This window comes from Coptis chinensis, chromosome 3 (genome assembly GCF_015680905.1).
Source record: "Coptis chinensis isolate HL-2020 chromosome 3, ASM1568090v1, whole genome shotgun sequence".
Lineage (NCBI taxonomy): Eukaryota > Viridiplantae > Streptophyta > Magnoliopsida > Ranunculales > Ranunculaceae > Coptis > Coptis chinensis.
Window position 1 is genome coordinate 9,494,743 of NC_141458.1, and position 17,607 is coordinate 9,512,349.

At 34.6% G+C, this 17,607-nt stretch overlaps 2 protein-coding genes across 4 annotated transcripts; both read right to left on the reverse strand.

Moving 5' to 3' along the window:
• Nucleotides 1-7,013: 7,013 nt before the first annotated feature.
• Nucleotides 7,014-10,612, reverse strand: LOC147507791 (polyubiquitin-like). Of its 3 annotated transcripts, none has more exons than XM_086600460.1 (5): nt 10,479-10,612; nt 8,084-9,788; nt 7,829-7,900; nt 7,370-7,582; nt 7,014-7,226 (listed from the first exon to the last, which is right to left on the reverse strand). In XM_086600460.1, exons 2-5 carry the CDS (start codon nt 9,786-9,788, stop codon nt 7,135-7,137), a joined length of 2,082 nt encoding a protein of 693 aa, XP_086456586.1. In that variant the 5' UTR covers nt 10,479-10,612; the 3' UTR covers nt 7,014-7,134. The 3 variants fall into 3 exon arrangements, with proteins under 3 accessions (XP_086456586.1, XP_086456585.1, XP_086456584.1); XM_086600459.1 differs by lacking the exon at nt 10,479-10,612 and adding an exon at nt 10,249-10,451 and having other exon boundaries at nt 7,841-7,900; XM_086600458.1 differs by lacking the exon at nt 10,479-10,612 and adding an exon at nt 10,249-10,451.
• A 2,758-nt stretch (nt 10,613-13,370) lies between these two features.
• LOC147507792 (protein PLANT CADMIUM RESISTANCE 6-like) lies at nt 13,371-16,328 on the reverse strand. The gene is made up of 6 exons (XM_086600465.1): nt 16,180-16,328; nt 15,847-16,082; nt 14,888-15,341; nt 14,575-14,646; nt 14,026-14,238; nt 13,371-13,885 (listed from the first exon to the last, which is right to left on the reverse strand). The coding sequence occupies exons 3-6, from the start codon at nt 15,321-15,323 to the stop codon at nt 13,794-13,796; spliced, it is 813 nt and encodes a 270-aa protein (XP_086456591.1). The 5' UTR covers nt 15,324-15,341; nt 15,847-16,082; nt 16,180-16,328; the 3' UTR covers nt 13,371-13,793.
• Between the last annotated feature and the right edge of the window lie 1,279 nt (nt 16,329-17,607).

A 17,607-nucleotide genomic window follows, 5' to 3' on the forward strand; every position in this document is an offset into this window, starting at 1 on the left:
TTAGTATATAAGAATAGAGCATGAAGAACATCAGAAGCCACGTGTGTCTCCAACTCAGCAGTTAGTTATAACTAATCATTTCTGTTGTAACTAATTCAATTGTAACTATTTAACTAATTAGAGAACTCTATCTCTATATAAAGAGGTTGTAATCATTCTGCAAAAATTAATGAGAAAATTTCTTCATCCTCATTCTTCATTTCATCAGTTTTTGTAAACGTCTTCATGGTATGGAAGTTGTTTGAAGCTTTGTTCTTCATTGATCTGCCATTAAAACTAAAAAGCTAGGTCTTCAAATCGAACAAAACGTTCATTTGTTCTTCAAATCAATTACTTCAAATCACAGTAAGAGTTCTCTGAATCATCAAGTTTTTCTTTTCTTTTTTCTTTTGATCTTCTTCATATTACTCTCAAACTTGTTTCATATTTGTTATAATGACATCAAATTCTTCTGCTAGCTCTTCTACATCATCTCATATGAATTCAATAAATATCAATCATTTTGTTACTATTAAACTCAATGAGGACAATTTTCTACTTTGGAAGTCTTCGTTTCTTCCAATTCTCAGAAGTAATAACCTACTTGGTTATGTTGATGGTTCATTTACATGTCCTCAAAAGTTCATTTGTAATGATAATGGTGAGGTAACAACTACTGTTAACCCTCAATATCTTGACTGGATAAAACAATACCAACTTTTGTTAATCTGGATTAATGCCATTTTGTCTGAAAGTGTGCTTCCTTATGTAATTGGGATGTCTTCAATCATCAAGAGATTTGTGGAATGTTTTGGAACGAAGATTTGCAGCTATTACTCAATCCCATCAACATCAATTGAAAAACAAGCTTCAAGCTACAAGAAAAGGAAATGATTCAATGGGAGTGTTTTTATAGAAGATTAAAGAAATTTCTGACAACTTAGTAGCTGCTAGTACGTGTTATAATTAGTGACGCTGATTTGATCTCTTATATGTACAATGGGTTACCTTCAGAATATGAAGCCTTTTGCACTGCTATAAGAGTAAGAAAAGAACAAGTGATGAGCTGCATAATCTCTTATTGAGTGAAGAAATCACTATTTCTGAAAGGAATAGAAATCTGGTTGCTTCTTCTCCCCAAGCCTTTGCTGTAAACAGATTTTCTAATCAAGATATACCTCAAAATGGTTATAATAACTCTTCTTATCAAGGAAATAGATATAACAATTATCAAGGCAGGGGAAGATCAAGAAGAAGAGGAGGCTATAATAACAATTCAGGAAGAGGTTACAATACACATAACTATCAGAAATATTCTCAAGGATCAACTTCAGCTTCTTAAATTCCACAAGATTCTAAACCAAATAACACAAGCAATACAGGAAGAGTTTAATGCCAAATCTGTGGCAGAATAGGACATGGTGATATTGATTGTTTCAATAGGATGAATCATGCTTACCAAGTAGGGCAGGGAATTAGGTCGGGTTTGACCCGAATTTGACCCGACCTGAATCCGAATAGTTTGGGTTCGGGTCGATTTTCATATCCGTTTATTTATTCGGGTCGGGTTTGGATTCGGGTTCTGGTTCGGATATATTTTTGGGTCTTTTTTTACATTTTTAGTGTTATCCGATCAGGTTGATATAAGATTTCGGTTTTATTCGGATTCGGGTTCGAGTTCGGATATTGTCAAACTATTCGGATTCGAATTCGAATATAGTCATATCCGACCCGAACCCGAACCGTTCCCTGCCCTATTACCAAGGGAGACAACCACCCTCCAAGCTTCAAGCAATGGTTGCTCAAAGAGGCTCAGTTCTAACTTGTTCAACTCCTGATACACAATGGGTGGCTGATACAGGAGCAACAAATCACATGACTCTAGATATCAACAATCTGGCACAACACTCACCTTATACTGGAAATGACAAGGTTCTTGTTGGTGATGGTCAAAGCCTTGACATCAATAATATTGGTAATTCCTATGCTCACACTTTAAATTCATCCTTCAAGTTGAAAAATATTCTACATGCTCTTTATATATCCCATAACTTACTCTCAATCCATCAATTTATTAAAGATAATCATTGTGAAGTAACATTTACTCCTACTGCATTCTTTGTGAAGGATACTTTGGGGAAGATTGTTTTCAAATGGACTCATGAGAATGACTTGTATCTCATGAAGTTTCTCAGTCAATCATCTACACCTCAGTCTTGCATCTCAACTCATTCTACCTCAAATAAGTCTGTTCCATTTGTGGGTGTCAAGACCACTGCTAAAAACTGGCATTGCAGATTAGGACATCCAAATCATGTTTCATTTTATAAAATCTTGTCAATGTATAGTCTACCTATGCTTGGTAGGACTACTGATTTGTCTTTTTGTTCTGCTTGTAATAAAGGAAAGAATGTTAGACTTCCTTTTCAATCATCAAATTCATGTTCTACAAAACCATTGTAATTGATTCATAGTGATTTGTGGGGTCCATCTTCTATTCCATCTGTTACTGGGTTTTTATATTATGTGTCCTTCATTGATGACTGGTCCAAGTAGACATGGATCTTTCCATTGTATAAGAAATCAGATTTCTTCTCTATATTCCAAATGTTTAAAAGTTCTGTTGAAAATCAACTTGAAACAAAAATCAAAAGTTTCAGGTGCGATGAAGGTGGTGAGTTCAAAAGTAATATTTTCAAGTCATTCTTAAAAGCTCATGGTATAAATCTTCAGTATTCATGTCCACATACTCCTCAGCAGAATGGTACTGTTGAGAGAAAACACAGGCATATCACAGAAATTGCAAGAACATTAATAGTTCAAAGCAATGTTTCCCCAAAATACTGGGTTGATATTTTTCAAACATCTATTTTTCTTATAAATAGAATGATACCTCAAACAATGTCAGTAACACCTATTGAAAAGTTGTCAAACAAAATTCTAGACTATACTTTTCTCAAAGTTTTTGGGTCTGCATGATATCCATGGTTAAAACCCTGCACATCATCTAGAAATAGAGAGTGTGTATTCTTAGGTTACAGTTTGGATCACAAGGGATATCGATGCTTAGATCAACAAACTGGCAAAATTTATACATCAAGGCATGTGGTTTTTAATGAAACTCATTTTCCTTTTAAATCATCCCTATCTATTTCTATTCCATCAATACCATCTACAACTAAATCTTACACGTTTGTTCCTTCATTACATCCTGACATTTGTGATCCAATCTCTAAGGAAGTGTCTTCCTCTATTCCCATTTATGAACCTATCACTACTTCAGTTCTAAATCTTCCTATATAATCCATTTCTTATGCAAATGCTAATCCTGTTGAACAATCAACACTTAATTCAATTTCAAATACTACTGCAATCATCCCATTCCCTCTACCTCCTTCTCTTATCAATCAAAGACAATCAAGATCAAGGTCTAGACCACCTGCAAATTCTACCGTTCATACAAGATCAAAATCAAGAATCTCAAAGCCAAAGAAAATATTCATTTCACTTGCTACAAAACATCCTTTATCATCTTCTTTTGTATCACATCTAGAAGCCAAAGTACCAACACCTACATGCTATACACAAGCTGTAAAGCATCCAGAGTGGAGAAAAGATATGCAAGCAGAGTACAATGCATTGATTCAAACAGGAACATGGTCTTTAGTTCCTTATGAACCTTATCAGCATCTTGTAAGAAATAAATGGGTTTTTTTATTAAAAGAGAAAGTTGATGGTTCTATTGATAAGTATAAAGCTAGGTTGATTGCTAAAGGATTTGATCAAGAAGAAGGTGTCAATTATAATCAAACATTTAGTCCAGTGGCTAAGGCTTCAACTATTCGAATGATTCTCTCCATAGCTGTTCAAAAAGATTGGCAAGTTAAACAATTGGATGTGACAAATGCTTTTCTGCATGGCACTCTGAAGGAAGATGTATATATGGTTCAGCCACCTGGTTTCATTGATCCACTAAAGCCTCATCATGTTTGCAAGCTTCACAAGTCATTGTATGGACTTAAACAGTCCCCCAGGGAATGGTATGAAGCTCTTATGACAGTATTGGTTGATATAGGTTTTACTCTCTCTCAAGCTGATCCTTCTCTATGTGTAAGAACTACTTCTCAAGGCATTACTTACGTTCTAGTATATGTTGATGATATAATCATCATAGGAAGCTCTAAATCTTATTGTCAAAACTTGATTGATCAGTTGAGTAGAAAATTTGTCATGAAAGATTTAGGTGACTTATACTTCTTTTTGGGATTGGAAGTAACAAGAAATAATGATGGGATGTTTTTAATTCAAACAAACTATGTGTTGGATGTTCTAAAGAAGACAAAGATGGATGTTGCAAAACCTTGCTCCACCCCATGTTCAACATCTACAAAACTTGATAAAACAAGTGGAGAAGAACTACAAGATCCTACTGAGTTCAGATCACTAGTCGGTGCTCTTCAATATGTTACTTGGACAAGACTAGACATTAGGTTTTCAGTGAACCAGGTTTGTCAATTCATGCAACAGCCCAGAAGTACTCATCTTGCTGCAGCAAAGAGAATTCTTAGATATTTAAAGGGTACTATTCATTATGGTATCAAAATACAAAAAGGAAGTGCTCAAATAAGAGCATTTTTTTATGTTGATTGGGCAGGGTGCACTTATGACAGAAGATCAACTACTGGTCTATGTGTATTCTATGGATCTAATCCTATTATTTGGAGTTCCAAAAAGCAAACTACAGTTTCCAAATCTTCAACAGAGGCAGAATACAGAGCACTTGCCTACACATCTGCAGAGATTTATTGGTTGTGCATTATACTAAAAGAACTAAAGGTTTTTCTGCAAGATTCTCCTATTTTGTGGTGTGATAACTTAAGTGTTATTGCCTTGTCCATGAACCCTGTGTTTCATGCAAGGACAAAACACATAGAAGTTGATTTTCATTATATAAGAGAACAAGTTACTAACAAAAGTTCTCAGGTTACAATATGTCAGTATAGAAGATCAAGTTGTTGATATATTCACAAAAGGATTAGCAGCTAATAGATACTCAATGCTTCAACAACAACTTAATGTTGTGCCTGACATCACAAAAATCTCATCAGGAAGTTTAGTTTAAGGGGGTGTTCATCACAGCATGAAGAATATCAGATGTTCAAGCTTTTTTGCTTACTCTTCAAAGCTTGAGGGGGTGTATAAAAGAATAGAGCATGAAGAACCTCAGAAACCACGTGTGTCGCCAACTCAGCAGTTAGTTATAACTAATCATTTATGTTGTAACTAATTCAGTTGTAACTGTCTAACTAATTAGAGAACTCTGTCTCTATATAAAGAGGTTGTAATCATTCTGCAAAAAATAATGAGAAAATTTCTTCATCTTCATTCTTCATTTCATCAGTTTTTGTAAACGTCTTCAATTAGAAGGTAGATGAAACTCCTGAAGGACAAGCTGCACACATCCATTTCTAACGATTTATTTAGCAAAAAGTTAAAAATTCATTTACCCTAGATTTAGTTATCACTTAAGAGTCATTAATCAATTGAAGACTCAACTATATAATAAACACCAGTTCAGCACAAGTTCATAACCCAGAGTAACCATCATTTTTGACATCACACTCATTGATTCCCAGGAGAAGTTACTTCGACTGTTTGTATTTTAGATCTAATTTTTATGACTAGATCGTTTTGCAATTTTTGTCGATGATTAAAAATAAAATTAAAAACTGACTTTCCCTCTTACTCATTTTTCCACCACCTAAGACCTCTGCAATTTGCCCAAACGTCATGCAAGGCAGAAATGCTGTCATAATAGCTGCATAAAAAGTGAGAACAAAATGCATCAAGTATCTGATTTTTCAATTGTTATGGGAGTATGAAGAATCTTTCAACTGACATTGTGTTAGGAAATGTATACTCCTTTTAAGCTTCTCATCTATTTAGGATCATACTGAAATAACTAAAGAAAAAACTATTTCATGTAAAAGTAATTACCATTTATCTGGTTTTGGTGACAATCAAATAGTCCTGTTTTCCAGGGTTCTCCAATTTTTTTTATTTGCTGGAAAAGGTTCTCCAATTTGATTATGAAGTATCTCAGTTCTAGGCTCTTCATTATAATTATATTATGAATGGTCTGAGCTCTTGGTGGATTGCGATCAGTCTCGTCTATCTCATTAACACTCTCTATAATCTCATCACTTGAAACATATTGAGATTCCATATACAGTGTATTATCACCACCAATTAGTCTCAAACACTGGCGCACTATACTCCCATTTCCAACATTGTACTGAGCAAAAGTTTGACCATCTTCCAATTGCGTATCTCCAAAGATTAACCCTGGTAGTCTTTTGGGCATTTTAATATTCATATATGACTATATGTCCTTCCTGGTAGTCTTTTGGGATGGTGAGAGTGTGGGACGGGACGATCTTTTTAATTTGTTAAACACTCCATTCCACTTTGACATATTTTGTTTTTTAAGTTTCCATGAACCAAAATCCACATAGCAACACCTCAGTAATCAGACCCAAGATATAGATAGCGACATAGCAACACTACGAGTCTACGATAATGGATATTGCATAGCAATACCTCAACAATCATAATTTCTATTTTTTAATGTTATTGAAATTGATTTTCGGTGTGTCTCGAATTAACCTTTTAATCGACTGCTTTTGGGGCTGAAAACAAAATACTATGTAAAATTATTGACTATCCCACACTTTTTTCTTCCTTCTGGCTCGTCTTCTCTTCCTCTATCCTACCGATTTCTCACCCAACCATTTTCCCCTTGTACCAGAGAAAACCATAAATTTGACACTCTTCTTCGCAAATCATTGATCGATTTTCTTTGTTGGAAAAAGGTCCAATATAATCAGGGGCGGAACCAGGAAAAAGGTCCTGATTGAGTATTGCTATATCAATATCCTTGGGTCTCTTGAACGTATTGTAATGTGTAAAAATGGCATATACACTTTATCCTGGCAGAACAAACGAGCAAGTAGTAAAAATGGCATACACTGATATACTTGAAAATTGAAATGATTATATTGAAGATCACACAGGTTCTATTCCAAAATATATGTATTACAAGGAATTGTTCAAACTTACAATAAAGAAAGATTGAAGTCGCAGCAAAACCAAAATTTACTTGGACATGGTCTGATTCTGAGGAGGATGCACGATTTGATCTGGATATCTCTGTTGCATAGCCCATTGCGCAAGCAGTCCATTCCACCCTAAATTAGTCCACATGCTCCGTTAGTTTTTAGGATGGAATTCTATAAGACCACACATCTAGTGATATTTCAATTTTAAAATTGATGTGTTACCAGGAAAAGAACAATAGGAGAAGAAAGAAGTGGGAAAGAAAAGAAGATACCTAGATTAGGATCATCTCCTCTGATTTGGAGCTCTCTAAACTCTTGGCAAAGGGAACAACAAGGGCAAAATAAATGAGAAAAACAATCTCCATATGGAGCCTCCACCAGATTATACTTCTTTCTTAGCTTTCTCCTATACTTTGAACCCATAAACAATTGAGAGCATAGTACCGGCATCAATAGAAGGTAGATGAAACTTCCAGAAGGACAAGCTGCACACATTCATTTCTAAAGATTTATTTACCTAAAAATTACAAATTCATTTACCCTAGATTTAGTTATCACTTAAGATTCAGCAATCTATTGAAGACCCAATCCCATAATAAACACCAGCTCAGCACAAGTCCATAAACCTTGCATGTACGTTTGTATTTTCAGATTTAATTTTTATGACTAGATCATTTTGCAATTTTAGCCAATGATTAAAAAGAATACTAAAATTTGACTTTTGCTCTTACTCATTTTCCCACCATCTAAGACCTCTGCAATTTGCCCAAACGCCATGCAAGGCAGAAATGCTGTCATAATAGCTGCATACAAAGTGAAAAGAAAATGCATCAAGAATCTGATGTTTCAATTCTTATTGGAGTATTAAGAATCTGTCAACTGGCATTGTGTTAGGAAATACATACTCCTTTTAAGCTTCACATCTATCTATTTAGAATCACACAGAGACTACTAAAGAAAAAACTATTTCATGTAAAAGTAATTACCATTTGTCCGGTTTTGGTGACAATCAAATAATCCTGTTATCCAGGGTTCACCAATTTGATTCTGAACTATCTCAGCTCTGGGCTCTTCAGTATGATTATTAATCGTCTCAGCTTTTGCAGAATCGGGACCAGTCTCGTCTATCTCATTGCCGCTCACTATACTCACATCACTTCCACCACCAGCTAGTATCAGATGCGGGTACACTAGACTCCCAACTCCAATATTGTAATGAGCAAAAGTTTGACCATCTTCCAATTGTTTTCCTGCAAAGATTAACCTTTGTTGATTTGTTGGGATCCCTTCCTTCTCCTGGATTTTAGCCTTCAAACTGTCAATCTTATCGGAACTTTTGAAGTCAAATCTTAATATTTTATCAGTTAACGTCATTACAAGGATTTCCATGGTTGATTCCTTCTGAATATCGTAATCAGCGAGCTCGAGCTGTTTACCAGCAAAGGTCAGCCCTCGCGGATTTGCAGAAAGTTGAGCAGTGTCATCTATCTCATTTTCACTCGCTGTACTATCATCACTATGAACATATTGAGATGGATTACAGACTACATTCCCACCACCTCTTAGTCTGTGTACGAGGTGTAGTGTACTGTCATTTTGAATATTGTAATAGCCAAAAGTACGATCATCTTCCAATTGCCTTCCCGCAAAGATGAACTTGTCACCTGGTCGGATCCCCACGCTATCCTTAATCTTCACCTTAAAACTCCCAACCGTATACGAACTTTGGACCTCAAACCTAAATAACTTTCCAGTTAAAGTCTTGACAAAGATTCTAATGGCTGAGTTGTCCTGAATATTGTAATCAGTGAGTTCGAGCTGTTGACCTGCAAAGGTGAGCCTTTGCCGATTTGCTTTTACCGTGTCAATGGTATCTGAACTTTTATCAGAACATTCAACCGCGGGTATTATCCTTCTTTCAGTTAAAGATTTGACAAAGATCTGCATACCACCACGAAGAAACAGGGTTGAGTCCTTCTGAATATTGTAATCAGCGAGAGTCCTTCCATCTTCTAGTGGTTTACCTGCATACATCAACCTTTGTTGATCTGGTAGGATTCCCTCATTGTCCTGAATCTTTGCTTTTACACGGTCAATGGTATCTGAGCTTTCCACGTCCAAAGTAATGGTCTTCTTTGTGACAATCTCGACGAATATCTGCATATCAGCTTGCTGACGGAGATCCAAGTGCAGAGTCGACTCATTGTGAATATTGTAATCAGCAAGAGTCCTACCATCCACAAGCTGCTTACCGGCAAATATCAACTTTTGCTTCTCTGGAGGAATACCTTCTTTATCCTGAATCAGAGTTTTTACCCTGTTGATAGTATCCGAGCTCTCTACTTCTAAGGTAATGGTGTTGCCAGTTAGGTGAAGGCTGGAATCCTGTTTGACGTTATTATCTGCTTGGGTCCGGCCAATTTCAAGTTGGTTGTGGTCAGCCGAGATTTCTTCCTTGTACGGGATAATGGATTTTACATTGTCGATCTGTAGTGTGGACTCCTTTTGAATGTTGTAATCTGCGAGGGTCCTGCCATCTTCTAGTTGCTTACCAGAAAAGACCAACCGTTGCTGATCAGGTGGGACACCTTCCTTGTCCTGAACCTTTGCTTTAACATTTTCAATTGTGTCCCAGCTCTCCACCTCGAGAGAAATGACTTTTCCTGTAAAAGTCTTGACAGAGATTTGCATCTGTAAATGAAGAAGAAGATGAAAAGAATTAGGCTGTTTTTCATATAAGATTGAAACTATATATGATGTTGTTGAAACTTGAAACTAAAGAAACAGTTCAAATAATCACGACTCGTAGTCACTCCAAACAGTTAACTTATTGTTGGGATACACAAGTAAAGTAGTGAACAGACTTGAAACAGTTAACTTATTGTTGGGATACACAAGTAAAGTAGTGAACAGACTTGTTGTATAGTTGTATATGGGTCTGCATTAGCTTATTCCAGTCCGGTATTAAGTAGCCAAACTCTCCACGGAGAATTCCTCTTTGTAATTAAATTAATAGTTATTCCATATGATTTCAAATCACTGTAATGCATGATGAACTTGATCCTTTGTGGAAATTGTAGTGTAGAGTGTAGAGTGTAGACTGTATATAGATACTATATGCGGAGATTTGATGGATGAAAGTTGGACATACCAACATTCTGTAATAATGTACTGGGGTCAAAGTGTCAAACATAAGTTGAACAGGATCCAAGTCATTGCGTACAACTGTACGAAGACGGCGAAGATACGAACTTAGATTTCTGATTCGAAAAGAAATCACTCGAGGGTTCAAACTTCAAAGGGCGTACAAGATAAAAGCAAAGAACATTAACTGGTTACAAATCGGAAAAACGGAAGAACAGGAAAATAACATTAACTTACCTTAATTAGTTTACAGAGATGGGTGAGAATCAAGGACTTGTTAAGTAGGCTAATGCCAGAAATAGAGTATGGGAAAAATGATTTAGGACTGCATTAGGTGAAACGAGGTTTTCTAGCTAACAAATGGGGTTTGGTAACTCGATTTGAATGTCAACGATTCTGCATTTCTTCACGTAACGGACGAAGTGTGCATGCCAATTACTATCAGACGACACACACTGACTGAAGTGTGCGTGCCTACGTCCTTAGGCTGGTTTCTTTGGACGACATATTTAATAATTGATTAAACACTCTTTCCTTAGTAATTAACTTTGCCAATTTGTGTTACATTGTTTTCTTTAACTTGTTCTAATGTTTTCTCAAAACAAACCCAATGGAGGTAATAGCTAATAACCATGCAATAGAGGGAGTGGGGAATTCTCAACCCAGAGAAAACTGGAAAAGCTGACACTCTTTTTGGCAAACCTGTGCTCTTTCTCTCTGCCTTGATTTTCTTGATTGGAAAAACGTCCAACATGTTCCATACATCTTAGACTTCTTCCTTGTTCTTGTTCTTGTTCTTCTTAACGTCAGTCAACACCGCAAAGCAAATCGGTATACTAGGATAGTGTTAACAAACCAAAGCAAATAAATTCAAAGCTAGAATGTGTTAGCTAGATCATAGTACAAAATATCAGGATATGGGTATTTATCGATATTCAATTTCTGGATATGTATCGTGAATATATACTTCTCTTTGGGGATATTTGACATTGTTTCACATGCAAATATCGTGGATATATCCAAAATATCAAAAAATATCGTAGATATTGTAGATATTTCTTGATATATCATGATACATTATTTATATTTATTTGAAATATAATAGTAAATATTAAATAAAATTATTATATACACAAAATATCTCTAAATATCGCAAATGTCATTAAAATATCACCGATATTTACAGTCGTATATATCTCTGAACATATCATGATATTTATATATCTTTTTCTGAAATATAGATAGATATTCCCAAATATCGAGATATATCGGGATATTTTGTACTATGAACTATATACTAATATATTATGTATGTGATGTATCTAGTGTAACTTTTTCAAGTATTGGCACGGGAAAATTCTTATTCTTCAACTTAACTTAATCAGATAATCAATTAAGTAGTCGTGGTCCACACCATCAGCAACGAGCCCGCGAAACAACATTCAGCCTTTCGGAATTTGGTGGTTTCCCCACAACATATAAGCCTGAAGAAGAAAATTTCCAACTGATCGTCAACCCTACCGATTTGAAAACAATAGTTTCTTTATCTAAGCTATATAACTTCAGCTGCCTATTGCATCTTTTTCTCTTTTCTTTTTTGTATGATCTATCTATCATAATTTATGTGATTTATAGGACCATTTTTATCTAGCACTGGACATAGTTGGTCTGTTTTTTTTGTTCAGTGCCATACTTGTCTCCTGTAAGATACAATATACAGCAGCTCATGACTTTGTGGTTTTGAAATCTTTATATCAATTTTAGAATCTTTATTGGTGCTTTAAGTTCTGTACGTCCTTAAATAGTTGAGATTAGTCATTGGTGCTATAATCTTAGAGAAAAAATTCGCTCCTAAACGCTTAGGAGCGAAAAGTTTCTTAACCACCAATCCACCACACATCCACTATCTTTTAACTATTGATTAATTCTAGTTAAATTAAATCTAACCAAATATTTATTTTACTCTCTCCAAATCATCTCATTTTCTCTTCACATATCTTTTCTTTATTTGTGTTTTCATAAAAATTAAATAAAATATTATTTTTCAATTAAAAATTAAAACAATTTACAAAAAAAAAAAAAATTATATTGCATATTTTTCAAGGGGTTTTCCTTCATTCAATTACAATGCAAATTTCTCAATTTTATTTTTTATTGGCTATTATCATCCGTATTTTGGTTTGAAATAAAATTGTAATTTGTAATTGCATTTAAGTAGGTTTTTTTTTTTTTTTAATTATGATAAAATTTAACGTTTTTTCCCCATAAATGGTAGAGTAGTTTTTATTTTATTATACAAGGGTTTTTCTTTTTATTTTATTTTTTGTTTTACTAACAATAATTTTTCATAATTTTTACTGTGGATTTTTTTTTTTTTTTTTTTGAAAACCAAAGAAATGAAAGTTTTGTAGAGAAAAAAAAATGATTTGAAAAAAGAATAAAATAAATGTTTTGTTAGATTTTAATTAACCAGGGTTAATCATTATTATTTTAAAAATGGTGGATGTGTGGTGGATGGGTGCTTAGGAAACTTTTCGCTCCTAAGCACCAAGGAGCGACATATGTTCGCAATTATTGAGCAACATTGTTTGGTTAGAATCAAGTAGGGGTGACTTCATATCGAATTGAATAAAGGGATTTCGGAAAATTTTCCAATTTTTTTTGGATGACAATTTCTTTTTTGAATTCAGAAAATCGAAAATTTTTTGGAAATTTTGGAATAGACAAAATTCGAAAGTAAATCGAAAATTTGAATTATATAATCAGATTCTCTTTTAAGATGATCACTTTTTATCCAATTAATATATTCATTTAACAATTATTTTGAAATGTATTAATTCAGTAAACAAATAGACCTTTTAACACATTCATTTAACAATTTTTTTCCCTTATGTTAATGCATTAATTCAGTAAATAGAAATATAGGAGAAAGAGAGACATGTACTAGAATGACAATATTGATTTCTTGAAGTTGTAAAAGACACAATCTTTTACTTCTCTAGGATTTTTATTTGATTTGTAAATTATATGTAGTTTTAATTTAGTAACTATATGAAATAGACGGCTATATGTTAAAAATTCGAAAATTAATAGAAAATCGGGATTTTGAAAACACATTCCAATTCCGATCCAATTATTTTTCAGAAAAATCAGATAACTGAAAAATATCATATCAGAATTCAAAAAAATCGGGTTTTCGGAAAAAGAGAAAAGTGGCAAGAATCAAGATAACTGAAATTACTCATGCTCCATGTTTTCTATACAATTTCTTCGCTTGGCACTATTCTTTGTTTGTATGCGTGTGTAACTGTTATTTCTACCTCTGGACAGAAAGTTGATGAGTACAACCATTTGCTTGCAAGCCAGCTAGAAAATCAGAGACAGGTACTTATTAAAAATGCTTCAGCGTTCAGCTATGCAAACATCAGTGTATCTAACTTCTTGCAGAAGTGTTTCTGTGTGCTTGAGAGTTGCCACTAGATTACCGCATTTCCAAGGAGTGCTTTCTAATCCTTGTAGGATTTTCATTTGATCTTTGAGAGTCAGTGAAATTTACTTGGACATGGTTTGATTGTGAGGGGGATGCTGGACTTGACCTGGATATCCCTGTTGTATTGCTTGTTGCGCAAGGAGTCCATTCCATCCTAAATTATTTCACATCATGCACCATTAATTTTTATGTTCGATTTCTATAAGATCACAGATCTAGTTTTAATCTGATTTCAACATTTACGTGTTACTAGGTAACGACTACTAGACATAAAAGTAATAAAGTACAAAATACCTGGATTTGGATCCAGTCCTCTGCTTTGGAGCTCTCTGAACTCTTGGCAAAGGGCGCAACAAGGGCAAAATGCATGAGAAAAACAATCTCCGTATGGAGCCTCCACCAAGTTAAACTTTTTCCTTAGTTTTGCCCTATACTTTGGACCCATGACCAATTGAGAGCATAGTAGCGGCATCAGGAAAAGGTAGATCAAACTTCCTGAACAACGGGCTGCACATGTCCAATTCTAAGGAATTAGATACAAAAATGAGTATATAAGCATTAATAATTTTATCTACTCTTTTTTTTTCCCGATAATCTATAATTTTATCTACTCTAGTTTAGCCATCACTTGAGATTAACATAGACCTAACAGTACCTCACCAGATACAATTCATACACCACAGTAATGATCATTTTTGCAACCGGCCTCCAAATTCATTGATTGATAACTTCTGTTCACCGTTCTTTATTATAAATTGAATATGTTATATACTCACTACAGGCTATGTGATACGATCTCTTTTCATCACGACGAATGAAGGAAAAAGGATTTTTCTCTCTTACTTATCTTCCCACCATCTAAGACCTCTGCAATATGCCCAAACGTCGCGCAAGGCAAAAATGTGGTCATAATAGCTACATAATAATGGGAAAAAAAATGCATTAGTATGTGATTATTCTGATATCATATGATTTGGCTTATAAACATATTGTCTATCATGTTCACAAACACTCTTTGCTCATTTTCATATCTCTTTACTAAGAATCAACTCAACTGTTGTGAAATAGAAAGCACTCCATTTAAATGTAGGATATATCTTTTAAGAATCATGCTGAAAATTTTAAAGGAAAAACTAAACCATGTAGAAGTAGTTACCGTTTGCCGGGTTTTGCTGACAATCAAATAATCCTGTTTTCCAAGGTTCTCCAAGTTGATTCTGAACCATCTCAGCTCTGGGCTCTCCAATTTGATTCTGGACCATCTCAACGCTTGGAGAAGTAGGAGCAGTGTCATACATCTCATCATCACTCACTGTACTCCCATCACTTTGAACATATTGAGATGCAATATAGAGTGTATTACCACCACCTCTTAATCTCAATATCAGGTACACTACACTCCCATTCTGAATATTATAATCGGCCAAAGTTAGATCATCTACCAAATGTTTTCCGACAAAGGCCAAGTTCTGTTGATCTGGTGGGATCCCTTCCTTATAGCGGATCTTGGCCTTCAAAATGGCAATTGTATCGGAACTTTGGACCTCAATTGTAATTGCTTTTCCAGTTGATGTCTTGACAAGGATCTCCATGGTCTATTCTTCCTGAATCTGAGTATTGTAATAACTAAGAAAGTGAGTTTGAACTGTTTACTAGGCGAATTTATATATCATGTAATATGATATCCTCTACTACTTTTTTGTCAAAAGATAAGTTCCTCAAAAGGGAATTAAACAATCTTGAATTTGAGAGTTCATCTTTGGCCCATAGAACATATGAGTCCGAACTAGTGTCCTTGGACCTTGACTAATTTATGTAATTCTAATTGGATGATCTTCATACTACAAACACATCGTTTTCAAATTTCTAACTTCTAAAAAAACAAGGAATACATGTAGAATTGACAGCCTAAAACATTTGAAATTTATGAAAATGTAGAGGTAGATAATACAGGCTAGGTGTTTTGTAACGAACCTCAAATATAAAGTGCAGCATTTCATGAAATGATATAGAGCATTCACCTATCAAATTCCATATTACGACTAAAACCCACCTATCTAATTATTTACAGCAATCTGAAAAGTTTCAAGAACGAGAAGGGAAATTTCGACTCACCTTAAACTAGAGGGAGGAATGAGAATAAGGACTTGTTTAGTTAAGTTGTGATGAAATTAAATATTAAGGGAGGAGGTTTTTTTGTCATGGATGGGAATATGGGATTACTGATCAATGAAAGTCAATGACTCTGCACGTATCAGAATAGACAAATAACAAGCCTTCCGTTGACATAGTGTGACCACTTCAGCAATCAGCTCTTATGTTAGGAAATTTCACGGCCCATATCATGTCGTCTGTTATTAAAATAGAAAAATTATCATTAAAGCATGAACTAAGGATCATGTTGAAAATTTTAAAGAAGAAACTAGTCGTTCATGTTGAAATAATTACCATTTGTTTGATTTTGCTAACAATTAAACAACCCCGTTTGGCTGTTTTCCAGGGATCTCCAGATAAACCATCTCAACTCTTGGAAAATGTTGATGAGCAGTGTCTCAATCTATTTCATTAGCATTCACTATAAATTTAGGTAGAGTGAATTTCCACAACCACAATCGTCGTATCAATCTCAGCAATCTGAGTTTGTGAGTATATATGTTGCACAAAGCCTCATTCAGACTGTTTTGTTTTACATTTGGAGGGTTGTGAATTTGTGATCTGCATTATTGGTGGTGCTTATAATACGTTAATAACAAAAATCCAAGAGGCGAAAGCAACAAGTTCCAAGAGTTCCTGAAGATGGACAGAATTAGACTGCAAAGATTTTACTTTTCTTGCAAACATATATAATTAGGCTGCAAGTTCAATCAAAACAAAAGGAAAGGAGCAAATAGATGATACAATAAATGAAAGTCTCCAGATAAACCAAGTTTGAGTTCCGAATCAAAGAAAAAAGAGGTAAACAAGGCTCCGGTTCCCTAAATGTAAACCAAATTAAACAAGATACCATCTTGTAGAAAATTTAACACTTTTCACATGGAACAACATGAAACATGATAACATATATAGACTAGTAAAAATATATTAAGAATAAAGTCTTCAGGACATTACAAGTTTACAACCTAAAAGGCTAAAAGGCCACTCTTCTTATATATAAGATATATATTATGTGAGCATAGGTATGCATTTTCCCTTTGTTCAGACGAAATCCATTTGCAATTCTTTAACACTTTTCACCCACACGGCCACACCCCACAACAAGTTACTTGTATATATATAAGATATACATTATGGTCACCTCCCATTTTGTGTTGGGCGGACTCTAAAAAAAATTATTACAAGTTTGCTATTGATCTAAAAATCATAATTTGTGTTGGACACCCCCCAACTACATCAAGGTAACATGTAGCCAACATGTTTAACCTTTCTCTTTTTTCCTCCCGGCCACATTCTTAATCCATAATCCCTAAACTATACCCTAAGTCTTAAAAGTGAAGTCCCTATAATAAGCACCGAACTAGGGGTAGCAGGGAACAAAACGCGAATGTGTATCTCTTGATGTTAATATGTTTCTTCTGGAGCTTCTACCTCGCGTTTGTATTTGGTGCTCCACCAATTCACAGCATATAATGGCACTTGCACAAAGTAATTAAGAAAACATGCGAAGGAAGTTGTTCGCATATGACATTGGCATGACATCTGGGTGTGGCTGCAAGTTAATCCAAGCAAGTAGATTGAAGGGATGAGAATGCACAAAACATCTTCAGCTAAAATTGATGACAATGCAGTTATCTACTGTCTTAAGATAACAATTTCTCAAAACTGATAATTAAAACCTAGCAAATCTGACAAAAGCAGACTAAAATTTCACATTTGAGA

What these genes read in the sequence shown, in the direction of transcription:
- LOC147507792 (XM_086600465.1), bottom strand. Translation starts at nt 15,323, where the DNA reads ATGGAGATCCTTGTCAAGACATCAACTGGAAAAGCAATTACAATTGAG. An exon ending in TCAGCAAAACCCGGCAAACG is followed by an intron (nt 14,647 to 14,887) that starts GTAACTACTTCT and finishes ATTATTATGTAG; the next exon opens with CTATTATGACCACATTTTTG. An exon ending in CTTAGATGGTGGGAAGATAA is followed by an intron (nt 14,239 to 14,574) that starts GTAAGAGAGAAA and finishes GGACATGTGCAG; the next exon opens with CCCGTTGTTCAGGAAGTTTG.
- LOC147507791 (XM_086600458.1), bottom strand. Translation starts at nt 10,290, where the DNA reads ATGTTTGACACTTTGACCCCAGTACATTATTACAGAATGTTG. An exon ending in TACATTATTACAGAATGTTG is followed by an intron (nt 9,789 to 10,248) that starts GTATGTCCAACT and finishes CTTCATTTACAG; the next exon opens with ATGCAAATCTCTGTCAAGAC. An exon ending in TCACCAAAACCGGACAAATG is followed by an intron (nt 7,901 to 8,083) that starts GTAATTACTTTT and finishes CTTTGTATGCAG; the next exon opens with CTATTATGACAGCATTTCTG.